Raw genomic sequence first — 24,656 nt, 5'->3', positions numbered from 1 at the left:
ATTTCAGTTAACATACTTCAGTTTCATCCTTCAGGGCATGATCTTCGTTCTTTGATTCTTCTTGAGCATCACATTTACCAATCAAATCCTTGAAAATAGCCAAACGACATTCAGCATTTTCTTCTAAAATTTCTCGTTCCTGAAGGAGAGTTTCCCTTCATAAAAGAAATTAATCCCATTAAGAAACAGAAAAACCACTACTTTACATTTTTATTTTAAATTTCTAAGATTAAGCACATTATAAATTAAAGTGAAAGTGTGAAAATGTTAGTTGCTGAGTCGTGTCCAACTCTCTGAGACCCCACTGACTAGCCCACTAGGCTCAACTGTCCATGGGACTTTCCAGGCAAGAATACTGAAGTGGGTTGATATTTCCTTCTCCAGGGGATCTTTCTGACCTAGGAATCGAGCCCAGGTCTCTTGCATTGAAGGCAGATTCTTTACCATCTGAGCCACCAGGGAAGTCCCTGGTGGCTCAGACAGTAAATAAAAAGATTTATAAATTAAAAGTCAATTTAAATGATCACTCATATATAATTCACAGTCACCAAAGGGATTAGTAACAGCTATTTTCAAGCTTGCATAAAGCTGAGAGTTTAGAAGTCACCTAATATAAAAAAGCAAAAAAAAAAAAATTTTTTTTTCACAAGTAAATAAAATTTTCAATTTTTATTGGACATGAACAAAAAAACTTACTTAAAGTCAGCTTCTCGTTGGGCCAAATACTGAGTAAATTCCTGTGTAACTTCTTCACGAATTTTAAATTCCAATGTTAACTTTTCCTTTCTTTCATTTATTAGTTTTTTTTTCAAATTTTCTATTAAATCCAAAAGTTTCTAAAATATAAATATTAAAATTCTAATTAAAAAGCAAACAAATTCCAAGAGAAAGACATTCCATGTGTTTAAAAATAAAACTTTTCATGTCATTACTATACGTTTCCTTTTAATATAGATAGTATTTTCACTAAAAACCATGTATACGCAGAGATTGATTAATGTGAAAAATTAAGTTCGTCTCGCCACATTTTAGAAACATAGTTCAAATGTCTGTCTGGTTACACAAAGAATGAAGACAAAAGAAAATCTGAGCATCTATTATCTACTAGGAACTACTTTGGGGAGTTCATATTTTATTTCATTTAATCCACGCAATCCTTTTTATACTTAGTAGGAGCACTCAAATTTCCTAGGTAGGGAAAGTAAGGACGAAGCCTGTGGTAAATGCTTAAGTCTGAGTTTCAAGTTAGTCTGCCAAAATATAAAGTTGACATGTTACACAGAGCAGTTACTGCGAATCCCCAGTTTTCAAAATGGCAAAGGGAGATATTACATTTTATCGGGTTTCTATAACTATTCAAATGTAAGCAACAACTCTGTCATTGAAAGCACACACATAATTAATCATGTAATATGGACAAGGAACAATAAAACAATTAAAATTTGACATTATAGCCAGTATAGGTATGTAAATTATAACAGTCAAGAAAAGAGCCTGATAGCCTTTTTTAAGGTTTCTGATTAAAGTTTCTCAATAATAAACTAATTAATAAACTCTCTTAAAGCTACAGATCTTTCACTTTCTCAATTTTATATTTGAAAATATTTTACAGATATCTTGACTTTGAAATTCTAAGAACTTCTACTGAGGAAATAATTTTATGTTTTGGCTATAAAATAGTCACTGTGTTTTTTGCAACAATGAGTGATTGTATGTAAACAAAAAAGAAGTGACACTCAACTCAAAAGTCAAGCTTAAGAAATGGGTTCAACTATGGTACCATCATACAGTAAAACTACTGTAATGAATTATGAAGACATATTTACAATTCATAATTTCCACAACTTATTTTTAAATGAAGAAAATCCGTTAACAATATTGTAACAAACAGTAAAAATCCATTAACATGATCAGTAGATTTAGAGACATTTATATTTATTTCCTTTTCTAGATTCTATCATGATTATATAATACTTTTATAATTTTAAATAACCACAGACTTTTCCCAGTTTAAAACAATAAATATTTAATAGTAACTCAGTAACTATTGAAGAAGAGGGGCCTCTCTAATGGCTCAGATGGTACAGAATCCATCTGCAATGTAGGAGACCCAGGTTCAATCCCTGGGTGGGAAAGATCCTCTGCAGAAGGGAATGGCAAGCCACTCCAGAATTTTTGCCTAGGAAATCCCATGGACAGAGGAGCCTGGCAGAAGAGCTCATTGGGTCACAAAGAGTCAGACACGACTTACTAACACTTTCACTTTTCACATTGAAGAAGAAATGTGGGAAACTCAAAAGAAATCTGTATGAATGTGGGAATACCTTGGGAAATTGGTTTCTTTCAGTAATTCCCAACAACTAGTTTTCTATCACTGTTAGTATATGATAAAGTATTGAATGAAAAAAATTCTGGTTGGTTATTCAAGTTAAATGAATTTTAAGCATAAATATGTTATTATCAATATATTTCATAATGATCTTTAATATATTTCATAATGATCTTTTATACTGACAACCCTCTAATTAATAAAATGCTAACAATGTAAAGCATGAGAAACCTAATCATTTTCATTTTGAGAAGTATTACAAAAAACTTGGATGAAATTTTAATTTTGAAGTACCCAGTCAATATTATAAGATATGCATTTACACTATATAATCCTACATAAATGACATTATTTTTCCTTAATAAATTCATTAATGACTAACTTAGTAAGTTTAACAAACATTACACTGATATATAAACTTCAGTTTTGAGATAAAAAAAAATTAAAGGACGACTACTAACGACTTAGCCTAGTTTTTCACTGAGGGAAGTACTACATTACAGAGATCCAGGGTAAACCAGGTTCAATCACATAGTGACCAGATAAACTAGAACTAATGGCACCTGGAGCTTTCATCTTCATTTCCAAGCAACACAGGCACAACAATGGCTTTCAGGGACACTGGAATAAACTATTAAGATGAGAGTATTTAATTCAATACATCATTGATCTATTTAAACTTCTACAGTCCACAGTACTATGATGTCAGATGTGTCAATACCACTAAGTCAGTTAATGAGGGGAACCAGTCATGTGGACATGCTCTGTATTTCAGAACTGTGTGCATGCCTGCTAGTCACTCAGTCTGTCTGCCTCTTTACAACCCCATGGACTGTAGCTCGCCAGGTTCCTCTGTCCATGGGAGTCTCCAGGCAAGAATATTAGAGCAAGTTGCCATTTCCTTCCCCAGGAGATCTTTCTGAACCAGGGATCAAACCTGCATCTCCTGCCCTGGCAGGCCAATTCTTTACCACTGAGCCACCTGGGAAGCCGTATTTTAGGATTAATGAAACTTAAATATATGTATGAATTTTATTTGGACAGAAATTACAAGAAACACCATTAAATCTTATTTGTTTCTATAAATGTAAGACGATCAAGCGATTTTTGTTTTAAATGAATTGAATAATCGGTACTAGGCACACATTTTGCACTCTTGTACTTAAGACTGCAAGGTAAAATTGTGGAGAAGTACACTAAAATCACAGGGTGAAAGGATACTGGGGAATGATGAAAAGAGATCTGAAACACAACACTGAGTTAACCAAAACTTGGCTTCACCAAAAATGGAGAAATCAGACATTGTCTGCCTCCTAATGTGATTCAATGGGCAATTCACAACTTCATATATATAACAAGCTTGCCTGAAGTGTTAACCTAGATCATCTTATGATAATTATCTTATGATAATAAGATGATCCAGACTGGAGGTTTTCTACAAGACAACTAACCACAGATTTTCAAAAATATCTATGCTAGATTAGAGATTAACTAAAGAAACCTAATAATCAAAGCAATGTATTGAGTTGTAGATCAAAAAGAGAGTGGCTATGAAAGGAAATACTTGGACCACTAGAGAAATCTCGATATGGACAATACAACACTACGTTACTGTATTAAAGTGAAAGTGCTCAGGTATCACAATGGCCTTTTGGTTGTGAGGAATGTGCCCATGTTCTTGGGAAACATGCTGAAGTAGTCAGTTGTAAGGTGTCATTATGTCTGCATCTTGTTTTCAAATGATACAGGCAAAAAAAAGGTGCATTCACACTCACAGAAAGAAAATATAAAAATGGCAAAAATTTTAACAATTAGCAAATCCAGATGAAATGCAAATGAGTATTCATTATACTATTCTTTCTATGGGTGTGAAAATTTTCAAAACATGTAAATGAAAGATAAACTTAGTGTACTGTTGGAAAAAATGGGAGAAAGAGCCTTAAGAATTATTAACCGTAACTTCAGAATAATAAATAAGCCCATTTTGGAAATATGAGCTAACACATACTCTCGTCCCCTCGTGGCTACTGAAAGCCTTATCCTCTAATGCATTATCTAGGTCCCCACTAGCAAATTCAGTTTCCACATTCTGCTTCTCTTCAGCTTCTTCTAGGTCCTCAACCAAATCTTCATCTTCCACCACATCTTCCAGGCTGCTTTCCCATGAAACCGTGGACCTTTCTTCATTTAGTATTTTATTATCTGAATTATTAATATCTAATGATTCATCTTGAGATTTGACAGATCCAAATGATTTCTCTTGAGAGCAATTTAAAATATCTGGAACACAAACCTGGTAAAATATGCAATGTAACTGTTAAAGGTAAAAACTGTCAACAAAGAAAAAACAATTATAAATTTAAGTCAAATGACAACTTGAGAATTAAAAAGAAAAATCTATACAAATATACAAGAAGGAATTAACACACTCAAATACATATTTGATAAGAAAAAAGCTAATTACACATGTATACTACATATAAATCTACTTTCCTGGGTTAAGTTCTTAGTACTAGTCCCAGCAGGGAGTTTCCTAATTAGCCACTAAATAAGCCAGATGGACAGCAGAGCATATAATTCGCTGCATACTTCCAATCTGTAATGGGTAAGTTATTTATTACTGAGGTCATTTTACTCTTAAGCAGAGGTAACTTTCAATTTTTTTCCTATGCCTACTACTCAAATATTACATTTTTAATTTTCAATTTTCTAGGTTTACAGCTATCAGTACAAAATGTATTATCTACTCTAAGGAAAAAAATCATTACTACTCTAATAATATGAAGCTTAACAAATTCTGAAATTTAGCTATATTTACTTTTTGTGCAATGGCTGAGAACTTCAACACATTGAGTGTCTCATCATAGGCAAAAGAACACTGGCTGATGTTGACAATCATACATATCTTCCCTTTACCATTAAAAAAACTTTGAAAATAGTGGGTCAATTTACTTTCCCGGAAAGGCACATGCTGTTGAAACCTATGGAAGATATTTTCAAAAAATTAAAAGTTAAAACAAGTCTTGTGACGTCAGAATACTGATAAATTTTACAAAGAAATAACATAACCACCATGGACTTAAATTCTAGGTTAGTAATTAGTTTCATTTGTACTAGTCATTTTCTGTTTATTCATGTTGTTTTCTTTAAACACTGCTACTATTATTAATACTGATAGTAATAACCAACTAGGCAAAATGTAAAGGAAGTCACAATGAAGTGGGTTGTGTTCTTTAGTGTATAGCAATTATGCAATATATTACCCTTAACTAGAAAATGGTAAAGGCTGGATTTATCATTTACTTAGCCTAAAATGCTAGTTAATATAGAAATCTATCACATCTAGAAAAACAAAATGCATTAATAATAATAATATGGTTTCAAAGTCTGTTAATAAACCAGCATTAAAAGCTTGTTATCTAAGTTGTCTGTTGATACGTATTTGCTATAGAAAATACTGTGTTTACCTGAGTCACTGGCATTGACTGATAATGCTTTTCATTTCTATCATTTTTTTAATCCAAGATCTCTAAGAAATTTTGATTATAATCCATTTCTAGTCATTATATAAGAAGCAAGTTAAAAACAAAAGCTTTTAAAACTAGCAAAACTGAAAGTTTAAATATTATTAATATAACCCTTGATATGCTGATAACATGTTCAGCAACTCTTACTTAGACTTTTCGCTGTTCTTCAAAACACTGATACACTTTCCCAGAGTCAGTAAAGAAGAGTTGATGTTCCCAGTCTCTCTTAACCTTTCACCTTCATTCTGTGTCCTCATGCTTCGTTCTGAGCCAGCAAGATCACATAAAGACAATCTAAATTAACCAGAGGAAAAAAACTTTAAAAAATTCTTCAAAACAAAAAAATTCAAAATAATTACAATTTAAACAATGCTCAACTTACTCACTGACTCGTATTACATGTGGTATTTCTGAATCTTCAATCTGTAATATTCTAATGGTAAATATGCTGTGACTAAAAGAAATAAACAAAGTTAAATATTATCACTCACTCTTTATTTCTGCATTCTAAATAGAAGAGGCAAGCATCTAAATCAATATCTATTTTTTATCCTAATACTAGCCATCATTACAGTACTACATTCTCCAACTAGCTGTCAGGTGTCTCAACTTAGTGCTCCACTGTCACCTCCATAACACTCGACCACTAAAACCAAAGAGCTTATCTTTCTTTCACTTAGCCCCAGGTCCTTCAAAGTTACTCTTCTCAACATTCCAGCTTCTATGAATGAAGTAATTCGTAATAAAGTCTCAATTTGCTTGCAAAGATATTACTTATAAAAATGGTATAACGTACAGCTAATCACTTGAATCAAGCAAAGTACACATTTGGCTTACATGCCTAAATATTGGCTTATCTGGATTACATGTTGTCCTTAAGCCATACATGGGAGACGGGGCTCTTTCCCCTTTAAGAGAAAATCTGTTTTCAGTATCTCACTATTTAAACTTAACATCCTTTTGTCTCTCATTCTCTAATCCCTTCCATTAAAAACATCCTTCCTTAGCCCTTTGAAATACTGGCCTAACTCAGTATTTATACAGTGTCTATGTTCACGGAGTAAGTAGAAAAAACACAGAGAAATGTCCTATGTTACAGGCAATTAAAACATTGAGCTTAGATATTTACATACAGAAAGAATAAAAATACTTCACATTGAGTGCAAATTAGTAAACTGTATGTTAGAACAAGAAATTAGTCCTGATAATCTTATGTGTTTAGCATTCTTTAGTTTACAGAATGTATTATGCCTACAAATTAATTTAACATATCAGAAAACCTACTGTCTAATTTAATCTTAAATTAGTTGTATTTAAATGAGCACAGCTACTAGGGCTTCCCTAGAAACTCAGTTGGTAAAGAATCCACCTGCAATGCAAGAGACCCAAGTTCAATCCATGGGTAGGGGAGATCCCCCTGGAGAAGGAAATGGCAATCCACTCCAGTATTCTTGCCTGTAGAATTGCATGGACAGAGGAGTCTGGCAGGCTATATAGCCCATGGGATTGCAGAGTCCAACGGGGTTATGTGACTTTCACTTTCAAATTAGCACAGAACAGCTGGGTGCCTCAGGTCAGGCTTATACCACAAATTCACTCCTTACCTTCTACTAGAAGCATTGTTCAGTTTTGTGAAAGCAACACTCTGGTGCTTTGTTCCTAGCTTTAAAAGTCTATACGCTTCTTTGGCATCAGATACTTGAATCCACTGTAGATCTTTAAAAAAATGAAGAGGCACATATCAATTTACAAATGTACAGCATTTTCTATACAATGTAATCTCTTTGAAGATTTTTAATCTCTTTCCTAAAGACATATAATGAAATCTTTCTTTTAATAACACATCCTGCTGCTGCTGCTGCTAAGTCACGTCAGTCGTGTCCGATTCTGTGCAACCCCATAGACGGCAGCCCACCAGGCTTCCCCATCCCTGGGATTCTCCAGCCAAGAACACTGGAGTGGGTTGCTGATTTCCTTCTCCAATGCATGAAAGTAAAAAGTGGAAGTGAAGTCGCTCAGTCATGTCCGACTCTTAGTGACCCCATGGACTGCAGCCCACCAGGCTCCTCTGCCCATTGGATTTTCCAGGCAAGAGTACTGGAGTGGGGTGCCATTAGGTATAGCCAACTCAGCTATCTCATATTCCACTAGAAAATAAGTACACAAGATGAGGATATTATAATGATTTTCTAGCATAAACACAAAAAGTAAATGTTCTTCGACAGTTTGCCAAAGGGAAAATTAAAAATAGGTTAAGAATCCTCAGAATTAGACATCCAAAAAAAAAAAAAAGAGAGAAAGTACATTACAGAGTAAACCTAGAAAATTAACTAGCTATGAGATTTTAGATAGATTGCAATTCATTTGTGAGTCATGGAATCAAATTTCTTGAGCCATAACTAGCATTCTATAAAAATGAAGTAGAATGTATAAAACACCAAAGTGTGTTCCTTGCAGTGAGGGTAAATATAATTAATGATAATTTTCAACTGTAAATATGCACACACACACACACGCAGGTGGAGAATCGTGATGTTATTAATAAGTATTTCCTACTGTAGGGCAGTGATTTTTAAAAGGTTGGAAAACTACCACTGTGGTATACCAAGTAACTCCAAGGTCTGAATACTGTTACAAAGCGGCAGAATAATGTGAATATACACACACAGCTTTTCCTATTCCCTAAAATTCAATCAATAATACTCAAGAAACAAAATACTAAACCCTTTTACCTTCAGGTTTAATGAACATACCAAAACATATTTTCAAAGCACAAACTACTCTTACTATCTTGCTATGAATAAATAGTATAAAAACTTTCAATTTCCAGTCTGCTTTCCTATAACAAAGCCTAGAAAGAAACATCAGAGCAAAAAAGTAAAAAATATTCACCAGTGTACCTTTTATGAAAGAATAGCCTTTTACATCTTGGGAAAGGCGCAGTGTCTTTCTCTTCTGGAACTTAGATGATACAGGAACAAACAAATCATAAATACATTCGTTGTAAATCTCAAAGAAAGATACCCACACAGAAAATTTTCTATTAATATCCATATTCAAGTTCGAGTGTTCACAATCTTTCATGGATTCTTCAAATTCTGGGATACTCAAAGAGTTTGTTAGACTTCCTACAGAAAATTTAAAAAAAAAGATAATCACAAAATTAAATAAGATAATAGGCTATTATCTTATTATCTTTTAAGACTCCCCAGCTTGAGAAACTAAGTATCCAAATCTTCTGATCAGCAGTGTTAAAAATTTTTTGGACCAAAGCAGACAAAAATATTTGTGTTAACCAAAATTTGGCTTTTTTGTTTTGCAAATATGTTAATAAACCAAAATGAAATTAAATGTAAAGGACAGAGAAAAAAATAGTGCCACTCTTGAATTCAACATAAAAGTTAACAATCAGTAAAAGTTAACAATCAGTTATTAAATCCAAATAAAACCTTATAGTGACTGGCATTTCATATAGTTATGTACCATTTTCAAGTATTATTGACTGTGTCATTAAAGAAATTAAATCACCAGAAGTGATTAAAAAATTAAAAGCTTTTAAATAATCAATATCTTAAAGGTATATGAGAAAAGGAAACCTTACCATAAAGAGCACCATAACTGTCATTATGCATAACAACCTGAAAAAGATTTCTTAAGTTAAAAAATGTTTTAGTTAAGATTAAATAACCAGTAAATTCATTACCTATCCAAATAAGTCACTCAATTCAACAACCTAATAGGAAATTTGGGGAAACTACAGAAAATATTCAAAGGAATGCCATTATATATAATCCCTGCCACTCAGAGGCAATTAGTATTAATACCTCAATTACTATTAGTATCTTCTATTCTTTTCCCTACACTGATTGCATTGTAGGCTTTCTCTATATAAAATTAAAAATTATTAACAAACATTTGGTGGCTGCATAACTGACTAGATGTGATATGAAATGACTTAATTAAATACTACTAAGATAAACATCTTATATACCTTAGCATATTTTTTCTTTCTGTAATTTCATTGTTCCCTTAGGCTACATACTTTAATCTGAATTGGTAGATGAAAAGATATGAACTTTTTTTTAAGTTGTCACTAATAATATAGTATTGCTAAACTGCTTTGGAGAAATACAGTTTACAATCAATATATGGAGGTGAAAATGTGTATCTCATGTCATATAATTGAAACATATAATAACCTCAATAAAAAGAGATTTTAAAAAAAGAAAGTGTGATCTCATGTTTTTAATATCTTAATTTCATAGGCAAAATAATACTTTAACTAGATAACCTGTTAGAGAATTTTTTTTTCAATATTAATGACTTGAATTTCCTCTATGAATTATCTTTACAAATGTCCACCAATCTCCACAAATCTTGTTAAAATACTATTTTACTTTCAGAGAGCATAATCATGGACTCTGAACTTTACTCTCTACCGAGCAACAACACTACTTTTAAACCCGGATTTCTAAATTATTTAAAAACAAATCCCCATCAGTGTTTTCAATATATCCAAAAAGATTTTTAACAGTTTTTAAAAATCTCAGAATAAACATGTAAAAACATAACACAAAATCCAGAAGGCCCAGAAGGAATAAATAGACAAGTATATATAACTTTATTAAAACATGTTTTAATAAAAAATGATTAAAAAGGAAAAAGGATAAAACATAAACAGATCAGACATGTGAATTAATAAGAGATTTATGATATGTTGAATAAAAGAGCAAGTTATAGTCTGTATAATAAAATCTCATTTTTGTTCAAATAAAAGACCATTATCCCACACACAAAGAAAAAGGAATAAAGTTATATGCGACTGTTTACGCTGCTGCTGCTAAGTTGCTTCAGTCATGGCCGACTCTTTGCAACATCATAGACAGCAGCCCTCCAGGCTCCCGCATCCCTGGGATTCTCCAGGCAAGAACACTGGAGTGGGTTGCCATTTCCTTCTCCAATGCATGAAAGTAAAAAGTGAAAGGGAAGTTGCTCATTCGTGTCCAATGCTTGGCGACCCCATGGACTGCAGCCTACCAGGCTCCTCCGTCCATGGGATTTTCCAGGCAAGAGTACTGGAGTGGGGTGCCATTGCCTTTTCCGGCGACTGTTTATATATGACTATATTTGCCTGTGTATATGAACTTCCTGGTGGCTCAGAGTAAAGAACCCGCCTACCAAAGTGGAGATGCAGGTTCAATCCCTGGGTCCAGAAGATGCCCTGGAGGAGGAAACGGCAATCCACTCCAGTATTCTTGTCTGGGAAATCCCATGGACAGAGGAGCCTGGCGGGCTACAATCCATGGGGTCACAAAGAATCGGACGTGACTCAGCGACTAAACAACATATAGACATACATAGAAACCTTAGTACATAGATTTCATTTTTTTTTTGGTATACCGAGAGAAAGATCAAAAAGGGTATGTTCATATCTGTTAATATTAGTTTTTCTCTTCAGGAATGAAATTATTTATTTTTCATATCCTCTTGTTTAGATTTTGTATATACACATTACTTTTACAAATAGAAAAAGGAATTTTAAAAAATCATTATATAGAAAGTTGCTGTTTCTACAACCACCTAAAATGATTAAAGAACATTTACATTTATTTTGTTTAAACATTTCAGCTGTTTGTACAATACAAAATGAAGAAATGTCTTCAAAAACACTTTTAATCACAAAGAAAAGACAACAACCACAACAAGCTATTTCAATACAGGCTGAAACAAACTGAAGAGCTAATAAAAGGTCACAATTATGTGTATTTTATCTGCTAAAATACTCCCATACCTCTTTAATTTGCCGAAGTAATGCACTTTTGCTAGCGACTTCTTCTTTCTCTTGGTCTGGTGATAACCGTAAGTATTCTCTGGACCTATGTGGTTTAAGGTTCATCTTCGTATACAGTCTTTCCTGAAGACTATCAAATAATACATTCAAAGTTCGAGGAAGAATGCCGGTATTTTCTTCTGTGCCTATGACAAGAATTGGTGTTTTACAGTCTTTCAAAGTACTAAGAAAGAGTAAAGAAACATTGTTGAACTACCAAGACTCCTTTTATACCACCAATAGGCAAGGGTAAAAAAGTACGACAAAAAGTGAGAAAAGTTGCAGATTACTCAGTGTTCCATCACTTTGGTTTTCATTGTATAATTGACATTTATCAACTATTAGTCTGATGTAAAACCTGAAATTTTACATTCACATCAGATTTTAAGACTGGCTATCATTCATTATCACAAAGTATAAAAGTAAAATATAAAGTGTTTCCCTGGTTTTCTGTGCTTAATTCTTTATGTTACATCAGTCCTTTTTCCCAGTTTTCATCATCATTTAATTCTCTTATCATATGGGTAAAGTAGTTTCACAAATTAAGATTTGATTTAAGAGCCATGGGCAATACACATTCAATATGCTATTACTATTACTATTAAAAACAGAGCAATTTTGCAAGGTAATGGAAACAAAACTATAAGTATTATGAAAATGAGCAAATATTAGGGCTTCTTTTTTTCTTTCTAGCAAAAATAAAACCATTTACCTTGAAATGTGTAAGTTTTTCCAGAATTGGTTAGCCCATAAGTAAAAATCAGCCGACTCTGTCCTTTCAAGAGGTCTTTAACTGGCTGCAGAATGCAACCCTCGAAGAATTCCTTCTGTGTAGTTTCTGGGCCAAAAACCTAAACAAGCATTTTTTAAACCAAGTCTTTTTAGAAAATTCAAGTTAATAGTCACGAGTTCTACCCTTTACTATTTTTAATATTTAGAAGATTCTGTCTTACAAGCCTCATTCTTAGAATAGTTGAAATATCCACAATCCCCACAGATACAACTGCTAGTTTAACTACTGCCAAAAGTTTTCATGATAGAAATCTGCTCCAGCCAATAACCTTTCATCTAAATTTTTAAAAGAACATTTCCACCAACCACAGAGAGACTGTAAGATTTTTACAATGATTTATTCAATTATATATTTACACACCTAAAATTTGAGCCCTACCATTGAGAAAACAATACCAGAACCTAAATCTAAGTTTCAAAAGCACAAGGTGTGTAGAGTTCATTATATACAATTAGGTAGCAATTTAGCTTAAGCCAAGTCTCTTTATCTTAAAAGAAAAACCTTCAATTTCATATGGGTACCTACCTTGGAAAAACTGAATTTCTGTGCCATCTGCCCAGAGCTTTTCTCACTTAAACGACCAAGGGTACACTGAGGCTCCTTCAGCACAATAGTCTGTGAATCCAGAATATACACACAGCCCTAGAACACAAATAATTAAAAACCCACAACAAGTATATTAAAACGATGATATTGTGCCCACTTAATGGAAATAAAATTATAAAATTAAATTCAGCACCAACCTCAGACTCATGTTCTTTTTCTGTCTGTGTGAATGGTCTTACTCGAAGACAAACTTGGAGATAATCTTTAGATTCAGAACTGTTTGCCTTAAAAAGGAGAAAATATTTTAAAGATATAAAATGTAGATTGTCAGAGACCACCTTTCTTTAAAGTGGCTGATTGTTACAGAATAATCTGAGATTATACAAAACCTCTAGGCAAACAGTGACTCTTCTGTCTTCATCCATTTTATATTTGTTTTAAGAAAAACAAATCTGTTTTAAAAAAACAAAAATGCCAGAAAAGATTCAATTTTCCCTGTCTTCTATATTTATATTTAAAGTTTACAATATGCTTCTTTGGCATAAAATCATAACTTTTATAACCAATACAAATAACAGGGCTGAGAGTCACTAAAACATAGAAGAGTAGAGTAAATCACAAGTAACCAGAATACTCAATTAACCCAAATGCTCAATACATCATGTGTTTTTATTCATTTATTTTGGTGTATTATATTCTCCTTACTGCTCCCTTTGAGAAAGGAATTAGCTTAGTTCACTTTTTTAAAAATAATTTTAAAGAAATGCTTTATCTTAAAAAGTAAAAAGAAAACAACTACATGAAAAACACAATTCACCAAACAAGACACAAAAAGAAAAGTTGAATAACCCTACACCTATTAAAGAAATTCATCTGATATTCAAACAAAATAATCCTACATAAAAACTCCAAACCCTCCAAAAACCAATACCATTTGCAATAACCTGGTAGTTCATTGGTAAATTCCCTCAAACATTTAAGGTTATAATCACACAAATTAAAGACAAACTCTAAGAAAATGGAGAGGGAACACCTTTCAATTAATTTGAGTTTGACATAACCTGAATACCACAACCTGACAAAGATATCCTCAGAAAAAATGACAGAACAATATCCCTAATAATTATGAGAGAGGCAAGCGGTTCTCCAAAGTGTGTACCATCTTCTATTCCCACAAACAGTGGATAACACGTCAGCTGCTCTGCACATTCACCAGTGGATGATGTGGCCAGTGTTCCTCATTATCGCCCTTCTAGTGGGTGTGAGGGTGGTATCTGATTGTGGATTTAATTCGTGCATTTCCCTCATAGTGAAGAGGAACTAAAGAGCCTCTTAATGAAAGTGAAAGAGAAGAGTGAAAAAGCTGGCTTAAAGCTCAACATTCAGAAAACTAAGATCATGGCATCCCGTCCCATCACTTCATGGCAAACAGATGGGAAACAATGGAAACAGTGGCTGACTTTACTTTTGGGGGCTCTAAAATCACTGCAGATGGTGACTGCAGCATGAAATTAAAAGACGCTTACTCCTTGGAAGGAAAGTTATGACCAACCTAGATAGCATATTCAAAAGCAGAGACATTACTTTGCCAACAAAGGTTCGTCTAGTCAAGGCTATAGTTTTTCCACTAATCATGCATGGATGTGAGAGTTGGACTATAAAGAGAGATTAGCACCGAAGAACTGATGCTTTTGAACTGTGGTGTTGGAGAAGACTCTTGAGAGTCCCTTGGACTGCAAGGAGATCCAACCAGTCCATCCTAAAGGAAATCAGTCCTGGGTATTCATTAGAAGGACTGATGCTGAAGCTGAAACTCCAATATTTTGGCCACCTAATGCAAAGAGCTGACTCATTTGAAAAGACCCTGCAGTTGGGAAAGATTGAAGGCAGGAAGAGAAGGGGACAACAGAGGATGAGATGGCTAGATGGTATCACCGACTCAATAGACATGAGTTTGGGTGAACTCTGGGAGTTAGTGATGGACAGCGAGGCCTGGTATTCTGCGATTCGTGGGGTCACAAAGAGTAGGACACAACTGAGCAACTGAACTATGACTAATGATGTTCAGCACATTTTCATGTCCATATTAACCCTATGTATAGCTTCTTTTGTGAAGTATCTGTACAAATCTTTTACCCATTTTTATTAGACTGTTTTCTTATTCAGTTCAGTTCAGTCGCTCAGTCGTGTCCGACGCTTTGCAACCCCATGAATTGCAGCATGCCAGGCCTCCCTGTCCATCACCATCTCCTGGAGTTCACCCAAATTCATGTCCATTGAGTCCGTGATGCCATCCACCCATCTCATCCTCTGACATCCCCTTCTCCTCCTGCCCCCAATCCCTCCCAGCATCAGAGTCTTTTCCAATGAGTCAACTCTTCACATGAGGTGGCCAAAGCACTGGAGCTTCAGCTTCAGCATCAGTCCTTTGGACACCCAGGACTGATCTCCTTTAAAATGGACTGGTTGGATCTCCTGGCAGTCCAAGGGTCTCTCAAGAGTCTTCTCCAACACCACAGTTCAAAAGCATCAATTCTTCGGCACTCATTCACAGTCCAACTTTCACATCCATACATGACCACTGGAAAAACCATAGCCTTGACTAGACAGACCTTTGTTGGCAAAGTAATGTCTCTGCTTTTGAATATGCTATCTTGGTTGGTCATAACTTTCCTTCCAAGGAGTAAGCGTCTTTTAATTTTATGGCTGCAATCACCATTATTGATATGTAATTGTTTTAATATAATCTGAAAAAAAGTTCCCTGTCAGGAAAAAAAGAGGCAAAAATTCCCTAACAAAATATTAGCTAATATATAAAACAGGAAAGTATATCATAACGAAAAATAGTTTATCCTAGTGCAAGGTCAAGCTGGCATTCAAAAATCAATTAGTACATTAAAAGAATAAATGAGAAACTTTCATCACTACTAGATGCAAAAGAAGTGCATACGAATGACTTGAATTTGGTATATGTATTCAACATCCATTCATAATAAGAATTACAGCAGACTGGAACAGAAGGGAACACCTTAACCTGATAAAAGCACTTATAAGAAACCTATACTTAACATCATATTTGATGACAAAAGAGTGAATCAGAGAAGAGTAGCAAGATGAGTAACAACAAACGGATTTCTGCTTTCACCATCTCTATTCAACACTCTATTAGAGGTTCTAGATGTTTTAGCCAAAGTCATCAGGTGAAAGGAGGGGGAGAGGAGGAAAGAAGTGAAGGAGAGGGAAGAGGAAGAGAAAAAAAAGGAAGAGGAAAAGGATGGGAAGGTAGAGATAAAACTGTCTTTATTCACGGACATCATGAACATCTACATTTTTGTATGTTAAAAATCTGCAAACACCTTCAAAAAAGTTCAGAATTATTAAATGAGTTTAGCAATGTAGTATGATAGAAGACCAATATCCAAAAAGTCATGTTTCTGTATATGCCTGGAAGAAACAGAATTTGATTTTAAAAAACAATACCATTTGCAGTAACCTCAAAAATTATGAACTAATTAGAGAAAAATCCTAATAAAAGATCAGGAACACCATACACTGAAAATTAAAAAACATTGCTCAGAGAAATGAGAAGGGACCAAAATAAACGGAGATATGCCTCATTCATTATTTGGTAGACTCAGTGTTGTGAAGATATCCATTCTTCCAAAACTGATCTACAGATTCAATGCAACTGCAACAAAAAAATCCCAGGAAGTGTTTTGGGGGGATTAACTGACAAGCTCATTTAAAAACTCACAGATAAATGCAAAGTTCCTAGAACAGTCAAAATAATTCTGATAAACAAGAAATTTGATTGGCTAACACTACCACCTGAGTTCAACACATTTTAAAGCTACAGTGATCAAAACAGTGGGGTACTGACAGCCAGAGACAGATAAATGAAACAGAATATATAGAGTATTCAAAAATAAACGTCCACATACAAGAGTATTAGATTTATTAAGTTGTAAAGGAAATGCAGTACAGAAATGATAGCTCTTTCAACCAACTGTGCTAGAACAATTGGATATCTATATGCAATTTCAAAAATAGCAATTTGAATACATACCTCACATTGTACAGAAAAATTAATTTCAAATGCGTCACAGATCACAGACTTAAATATAAAACTAAAACTAAAAATTTCTAGAAGAAAACCTTTGTGGCCTTAAGCAAAGATTTCTTAGATATGCCATAAACAGCACAATACATAATAGAACAAACTGGTAAAATGGACTTCGTCAAAATTTAAAACTTGTCTTCCAAAACACTTGAAGGATGAGAAAACAAGCCACAGAGGAAATACTTGCAAAGAATGTTTCTGACAAACAGATGTATCCAGAGAACATAAAGAACACTTAGAATACAATTTTTTAAAAAATCTTTTAATGAGCAAAAGATTTAAATTGACATTTCTCTGAAGACACACAAAGGGCGAATAAGCACACAAAAACATATTTAGCATCTTTGGTGATTCAGTTCAGTTCAGCTCAGTTGCTCAGTCATGTCCAACTCTTTGCAACCCCATGAACTGCAGCACGCCAGGCCTCCCTGTCCATCACCAACTCCCGGAGCTTACTCAAACTCATGTCCATCGAGTCGGTGATGCCATCCAGCCATCTTATCCTCTGACATCCCCTTCTCCTCCTGCCCCCAATCCCTCCCAGCATCAGAGTCTTTTCCAATGAGTCAACTCTTCGCATGAGGTGGCCAAGGTACTGGACCTTCAGCTTTAGCATCATTCCTTCCAAAGAACACTCAGGACTGATCTCCTTTAGGATGGACTGGTTGGATCTCCTTGCAGTCCAAGGGACTCTCAAGAGTCTTCTCCAACACCACAGTTCAAAAGCATTTTGTTCCATACAATCTAGCAATCATGTTCATTGGTAATTATCCAAAGAAACTGAAAACTGATGTCCACAGAAAACTTGCACGTGAATGCTCTTCAGTTTTTTTCATAGTTCCCCAAAAGGAAGCAACTAAAATGCCTTTCAATAGGTGAATGAATAAACCACAGTACATCCATATAATGGAATATAATTCAGAACTAATTATAATTCACAACTAAATTTATAATTATAAACATAAATTAAAATTATAAACTAAATATACTTATATTTAGTTTAAATTATAAACTAAATTAAAATTAGAACTAAATATAATTCAGAACAATAGAAACAGTGAGAGACTTTATTTTTATGAGCTCCAAAATCATTGTGAACAGTGACTGCAGCCATAAAATTAAAACGCTTGCTGCTTGGAAGAAAAACTATAACCAACATGGAAAGTATGTTAAAAAGCAGAGACATTACTTTGCTAACAAAGGTCCACCTAGTCAAATCTATGGTTTTTCCAGTAGTCACGTATGTATGTGAGAGTTGGGGACTATAAAGAAAGTTGAGCGCTGAAGAATTAAGGCTTTTGAACTGTGGTGTTGGAGAAGCCTCTTGAGAGTCCCTTGGACTGCAAGGAGATCAAACCAGTCCATCCTAAAGAAGTGAGTATTCGTTGCAAGGACTGATTGCTGAACCTGAAGCTCCAATACTTTGGTCACCTGATGCAAAGAACTGACTCATCAGAAAAGACCCTGATGCTGGGAAAGATTGAAGGCAGGAGAAGGAGACAACAGAGGATGAGATGGTTGGATGGCATCACCAACTTGATGGACATGAGTTTGAGTAAGCTCCAGGAGTTGGTGATGGACAGGGAGGCCTAGTGTGCTGCAGTCCATGGGGTCGCAAAGAGTCGGACACGACTGAGCAACTGAACTGAACTGAACATCCATATAACAGAACGTAATTCAGAACTAAAAACAACTGAACTATCAAGCCATGGCAAGACATGGAAAAATCTTAGATGCCTACTGCTAGGTGAAAAACGCCAATCTGAAATGGCTACAGATAGTATAATCCCAACTATTAAAATATGATATTCTGAAAAAGGCAAAACACTGGAGATAGTTAAAAGATCAATGGTTGGTGGGGTTGGGAAACAGAAGAACAGGTGAAACAGATGAATTTCAGGGTAGTGAAAATACACTGTATGATACCATAATGATGGATACATGTGATTACACATTTGTTCAAAAGAATGTATAATACCACGAGTAAACCACAATGTAACTATATTGTAAAGAATCTGAGTGATTATGGGTCAAAGTACATCCATGAATTGTAACAAATGTTACCTCTGTGGTGGGAGATGTTAATAATGAAGGAAGCTATGTGGGGGTAAAGAGAATATGGGAAATTATTGTATCTTCTCTTCATTTTAGCTGTGAATAAAAAACTCCTCTAAAAAATGAAGTCTATTTAAAAACAAACAGGTTGACCACACCAAGGGTTGGTGAGGATGTGGAAGAACTTAACTTTCACACACTGTTACTGAGAATATAAAATGCTATTATCACTTTGGAAAAGTTTGGTAGTTTCTTAAAAATGATCCAGTCATTCCAACCCTAGGTAGTCATCCAAGGGGGAAAAAAGAAAACGAAACATGTATCCATACAAAGATTTGAATACAAAATTTCATAGAAGCTTTGTAATAGCCAGACACTATAAACACATGTGTCCATCAGCAAGCAAATGCCACTGCGATACAAAAGCAGACCTAGAAAATAAGTAAACCAATCAATATTTGAATTTCATATAATTTTCATGTCATGAAATAGGATTTTTCTTCAACCATCTAGAACTGCAAAAACCAGTGACAGCTTGTAAGTACAAAAACAGGCCGTCCCTTCCTCTCTTATGATTAAATGAGCTAAAGTAAAAGAGCCTGCCACATGAAATGGGTATTAAATAATTTCCTTTATCTATGTTCCCTATACTCCCTCTTCCCCATCCATCATTTTTTTTTTACCATTACATAGCTTTTTTTTTAATTGGGTATTCACATGGTTGTACATTTCTGCTTTTCAGAGGCCTCATAAAGGTATTCTAGTCAGTCTCTAGTCACTGTTGTTGTTTTAATGTTTCACGGGGGAAATGAGGACTTGGAGCATTCTAGTCTGCCTTTTTGCTAGTGTCAGTTCCTAGACCACTTACTTAAATAACACACACACACACACACACACACACACACACACACACACACACACAACAAAGTCACTCTGAGTAGTTTTGAATTCCCAGCAAAACTGAGGACAGAGAAAGTACATGAGGAAGTACAAAGTTCTCATATACCTTCTGTCCCGACACAAGCACAGCTTCCCCCACTATCACCCCACACCAGAGTGGTAACTCTGTTACATGTCATTATCACCGAAGTACAGAGTTTCCATTAATTAGAGTTCAGTCTCTTTTTTATTAGAATACAGTTGATTTACAATGTTGGTAGTTTCTGCTATATAGCAAAGTCAATCAGTTATATCTATGCATATATCCACTCCATCTGTCCTTATAAAATGGGTTAGTACATCTCTAAGGCACCAAAGTTAACAATCTAATCTGTAATAAAGAGAATATAAATAAATTGAAAGTAAATTTTTAAGAAAAAGTCTATAAACACAGCAAACACAGTAACAGGTAGGGTGGTAGAAACTTAGTAATGTTTATTTCTAAAACACTAGTAAGTTAATATTTTTTTAATCTGCATTATTTTTTAAACTAAGGCCTGCAGTTCCCAGGGGCATAGTGGAATATTTGACATTTTTGAGAGAACCAGAGCAATATTTGACACATGTTGAAAACCATGAAGTAATTTGGTTTCAACACTGGATCACACTACTTCTTTTGATAAAGTCGTATCTTAGTGAAGCTGGATTTCTCAGTGGTTGCTGTGATGAAAAGCAAGTACAACACCAAAACAATGAAGAAAAGGAACTGAAGATGGCAGTGTCTAATCCGATTCCGAAGTTTGAGAAGTTGTGCAGCACCCAAAAGGCACGCATAACCCATTAGTAAGTAACCCTTGGTTAGTGAAGAAGGATGTTAAAATTCTTTTTTCATTTCATTTTTTCCTCAAGTGGTTACTAGGTCAGGCTGGAGAAGGCAATGGCACCCCACTCCAGTACTCTTGCCTGGAAAATCCCATAGACGGAGGAGCCTGCTAGGCTGCAGTCCATGAGGTCGCTAAGAGTCGGACACGACTGAGCGACTTCTCTTTCACTTTTCACTTTCATACTTTGGGAAGGAAATGGCAACTCACTCCAGTGTTCTTGCCTGGACAATCCTAGGGATAGAGGAGTCTGGTAGGAGGCCGTCTATGGGGTCGCACAGAGTCAGACACGACTGAAGCGACTTAGCAGTAGCAGCAGCAACTAGGTCAGGCATAAATAGTTATTAAGTTGTCTGCACCTACTATTTGGAAAGGAACTGTTATGTATTTAGAGCACCATGAGAAAATTACTGAGATAAAAGTTTGTCTTAAACCTACACAGTTCGCAAAGCTTGTCTTCAGTCGTCCCTGTCAACAAGTGTATGTGTGCATGTGTGCACGTGTCCATTTCCACTCAATCACGACAAGCAACATAATACTTTTCTTGTACTTACCTCAGTGCCTGAAGCAACTAAGGAAAATTCACGAGAGAGGTCAAGCTTAATGCCATCAAAATTTATTTCTGAAGGTCTTGCAAGTGGGTCAGCACTGAAAACATAAGATGGTCTAGACATCCCATCCTGATTTAAATTAGATTCCATTCTGCAAAAATAACAGTAACATCTTTAGAAAATCTCAATAATCAGCATAGAAACCATCCATAGTTTAAAAAGTCTATGAGTCCAGCCCACTACTTCTTGCCACATAACTAGATTTCCAAAAGATATTACTATTTAATCTATAACATAATGAGCCGTGGAAAAGACAAAAGAACAGATTATTTATAGATTTTAAATCAACTAATATTGGACACTGCCTACCACTACTACTCATGTGATCCAACCTACAGGTAGATTCATCCAAAGAGATTTCAAGAGTGAAGATAATCCACAAAGTAAGATAGTATAAAACATTCAGTCTCTGTCTGAAATGCTCTCAGAAGTCAAATAATAAGGTGGAATAAATATAACCTTGTGCTTAGTTTTTTTAGTGTCTTCTGAAGAATATTAGACTTTGTAATGTTTATAATTTAGGAGTTAAATTCGGTTATCTGGACAATTTCTTTCAACTAAATTTTTCCAAACAATGTAAGTAAAAAGTAAAGTACTGGGCACTCCCTGGTGGTTCAGTGGTTAGGACTCAGCATTTTCACTGCCAGGGCCAAGGTTCAATTCCTGGCTGAGGAAATGAGATTCTGCAAGCCATGCGGCATGACTTAAAAAAAAAAAAAAAACGTGATGTGAACGTATTTAAAACTACCTGATATGTCACAGGTGAACATGGAATACTTTACAGGTAAACTACTACACCCAAAAAAGATGTACTTTTTCTTAGAACTAACATCCAAAAAAGATGTCCTTTTCATTAGAGGGGGCTGGAATGCAAAAGTAGGAAGTCAAAAAATACCTGGAGTAGGGCCTGGTGCACTGGGATGACCCAGAGGGATGGTACAGGGAGCGAGGTGGGAGGGGGGTTCAGGATGGGGAACACGTGTACACCCATGGCGGATTCATGTTAATGTATGGCAAAACCAATACAACATTGTAAAGTAAAAAAAAAAAAGAAAGAAATACCTGGAGTAAACAGGCAGATTTGACCTCGGAGTACAGAATGAAGCAGAAAGAAGTAGAGTTTGGCCAAGAGAACGCACTGGTCATAGCAAACACCCTCTTCCAACAAGACAAGACTCTACACATGACATCACCAGATGGTCAATACCGAAATCAGACTAATTATATTCTTTGCAGCCAAACATGGAGAAGCTCTATACAGTCAGCACAAACAAGACTGGGAGCTGACTGTGGCTCAGATCATGAACTCCTTATTGCCAAATTCAGACTTAAACTGAAGAAAGTAGGGAAAACCACTAGACCATTCAGGTATGAGCTAAATCAAATCCCTTATGATTATACAGTGGAAGTGACAAATAGATTCAAGGGATTAGATGTGACAGAGTGCCTGAAGAACTGTGGACGGAGGTTTGTGACACTGTACAGGAGACAGGGATCAAGATTAACCCCACGAAAAAGAAATGCAAAAGGCCAAAACGGTTGTCTGAGAAGGCCTTACTATTAGCTGAGTAAAGAAGAGAAGCGAAAGGCAAAGGAGAAAAGGAAAGATATATCCATTTGAATGCAGAGTTCCAAAGAACAGAAAAGAGAGATAAGAAAGCATTCCTCAGCGACCAAAGGAAAGAAATAGAGGAACATAACAGAGTGGAAAGACTAGAGATCTCTTCAAGAAAATTAGAGATACCAAGGGAACATTTCATGCAAAGATGGGCACAATAGAGGACAGAAATGGCATGGTCCTAACAGAAGCAGAAGATATTAAGAGGTGGCAAGAATACACAGAAGAACTGTACAAAAAAGATCTTCACGACCAAGATAATCACGATAGTATGATCACTCACTCACCTAGAGGCAAACATCCTGGAATGTGAAGTCAAGTGGGCCTTAGAAGTATCACTATGAACAAAGCTAATGGAGGTGATGGAATTCCAGTTGAGCTATTTCAAATCCTAAAAGATGATGCTGTGAAAGTGCTGCACTCACTATACCAGCAAATTTGGAAAACTCAGCAGTGGCCACAGGACTGGAAAAGGTCAGTTTTCATTCCAATCCCAAAAAAAGGCAATGCCAAAGAATGCTCAAACTACCGCACAATTGCACTCATCTCACACGCTAGTAAAGTAATGCTGAAAATTCTGCAAGTCAGGCTTCAGCAGTACGTGAACTGAGAAATTCCAGATGTTCAGGCTGGATTTAGAAAAGGCAGAGGAACCAGAGATCAAATTGCTTTTGTTGGATCATCAAAAAAGCAAGAGCGTTCCAGAAAAACATCTATTTCTGCTTTATTGACTATGCCAAAGCCTTTGACTGTGTGGATCACAACAAACTGTGGAAAATTCTGAGAGAGATGGGAATACCAGACCACCTGACCTGCCTCTTGAGAAATCTGTATGCAGGTCAGGAAGCAACAGTTAGAACTGGACATGGAACAGACTGGTTCCAAATCAGGAAAGGAGTACGTCCAGGCTGTATACTGGCACCCAGCTTATTTAACTTATATGCAGAGTACATCACGAGAAATGCTGGGCTAGAGGAAGCAGAAGCTGGAATCAAGATTGCCGGGAGAAATATCAATAACCTCAGATATGCAGATGACACCACCCTTATGGCAGAAAGCAAAAGAGAGCTAAAGAGCCTCTTGATGAAAGTGAAAGAGAGAGTGAAAAAGTTGGCTTAAAACTCAACATTCCAAAACTAAGATCATGGCATCTGGTCCCATCACTTCATGGGAAATAGATGGGGAAAGTGTCAGACTTTACTTTTGGGGGCTCCAAAACCACTGAAGATGGTGATTGCAGCCATGAAATTAAAAGACGCTTACTTCTCGGAAGAAAAGTTATGACCAACCTAGATGGCACAGTCAAAAGCAGAGGCATTACTTTGCCAACAAAGGTCCGTCTAGTCAAGGCTGTGGTTTTCCAGTAGTCATCTATGGATGCGAGAGTTGGACTGTGAAGAAAGCTGAGCGCCAAAGAATCAATGCTTTTGAACTGTGGTGTTGGAGAAGACTCTTGAGAGTCCCTTG

At 35.4% G+C, this 24,656-nt stretch overlaps 1 protein-coding gene across 1 annotated transcript in view; it reads right to left on the bottom strand.

Annotated features, from left to right (window-relative positions):
- Nucleotides 1-21,661, bottom strand: part of KIF20B (kinesin family member 20B) — a 75,864-nt gene extending 54,203 nt beyond the window's left edge. The window contains exons 1-14 of the mRNA XM_052660950.1: nucleotides 21,515-21,661; nucleotides 13,223-13,309; nucleotides 13,005-13,121; nucleotides 12,399-12,537; nucleotides 11,648-11,832; nucleotides 9,458-9,494; nucleotides 8,757-8,984; nucleotides 7,461-7,572; nucleotides 6,239-6,310; nucleotides 6,004-6,150; nucleotides 5,148-5,310; nucleotides 4,338-4,622; nucleotides 697-836; nucleotides 17-155 (exon numbers count right to left, since the gene is read on the bottom strand). Of these exons, the coding sequence (XP_052516910.1) occupies nucleotides 17-155; nucleotides 697-836; nucleotides 4,338-4,622; nucleotides 5,148-5,310; nucleotides 6,004-6,150; nucleotides 6,239-6,310; nucleotides 7,461-7,572; nucleotides 8,757-8,984; nucleotides 9,458-9,494; nucleotides 11,648-11,832; nucleotides 12,399-12,537; nucleotides 13,005-13,121; nucleotides 13,223-13,309; nucleotides 21,515-21,661 (1,998 nt within the window). The remainder of the gene's footprint in view (nucleotides 1-16; nucleotides 156-696; nucleotides 837-4,337; nucleotides 4,623-5,147; nucleotides 5,311-6,003; nucleotides 6,151-6,238; nucleotides 6,311-7,460; nucleotides 7,573-8,756; nucleotides 8,985-9,457; nucleotides 9,495-11,647; nucleotides 11,833-12,398; nucleotides 12,538-13,004; nucleotides 13,122-13,222; nucleotides 13,310-21,514) is intronic.
- Between the last annotated feature and the right edge of the window lie 2,995 nt (nucleotides 21,662-24,656).

Source organism: Budorcas taxicolor, chromosome 23, assembly GCF_023091745.1.
Source record: "Budorcas taxicolor isolate Tak-1 chromosome 23, Takin1.1, whole genome shotgun sequence".
Classification (NCBI taxonomy): domain Eukaryota; kingdom Metazoa; phylum Chordata; class Mammalia; order Artiodactyla; family Bovidae; genus Budorcas; species Budorcas taxicolor.
The sequence above is the reverse complement of the archived record's forward strand: the minus strand, read 5'-3'. Positions and strand labels throughout refer to the sequence as shown.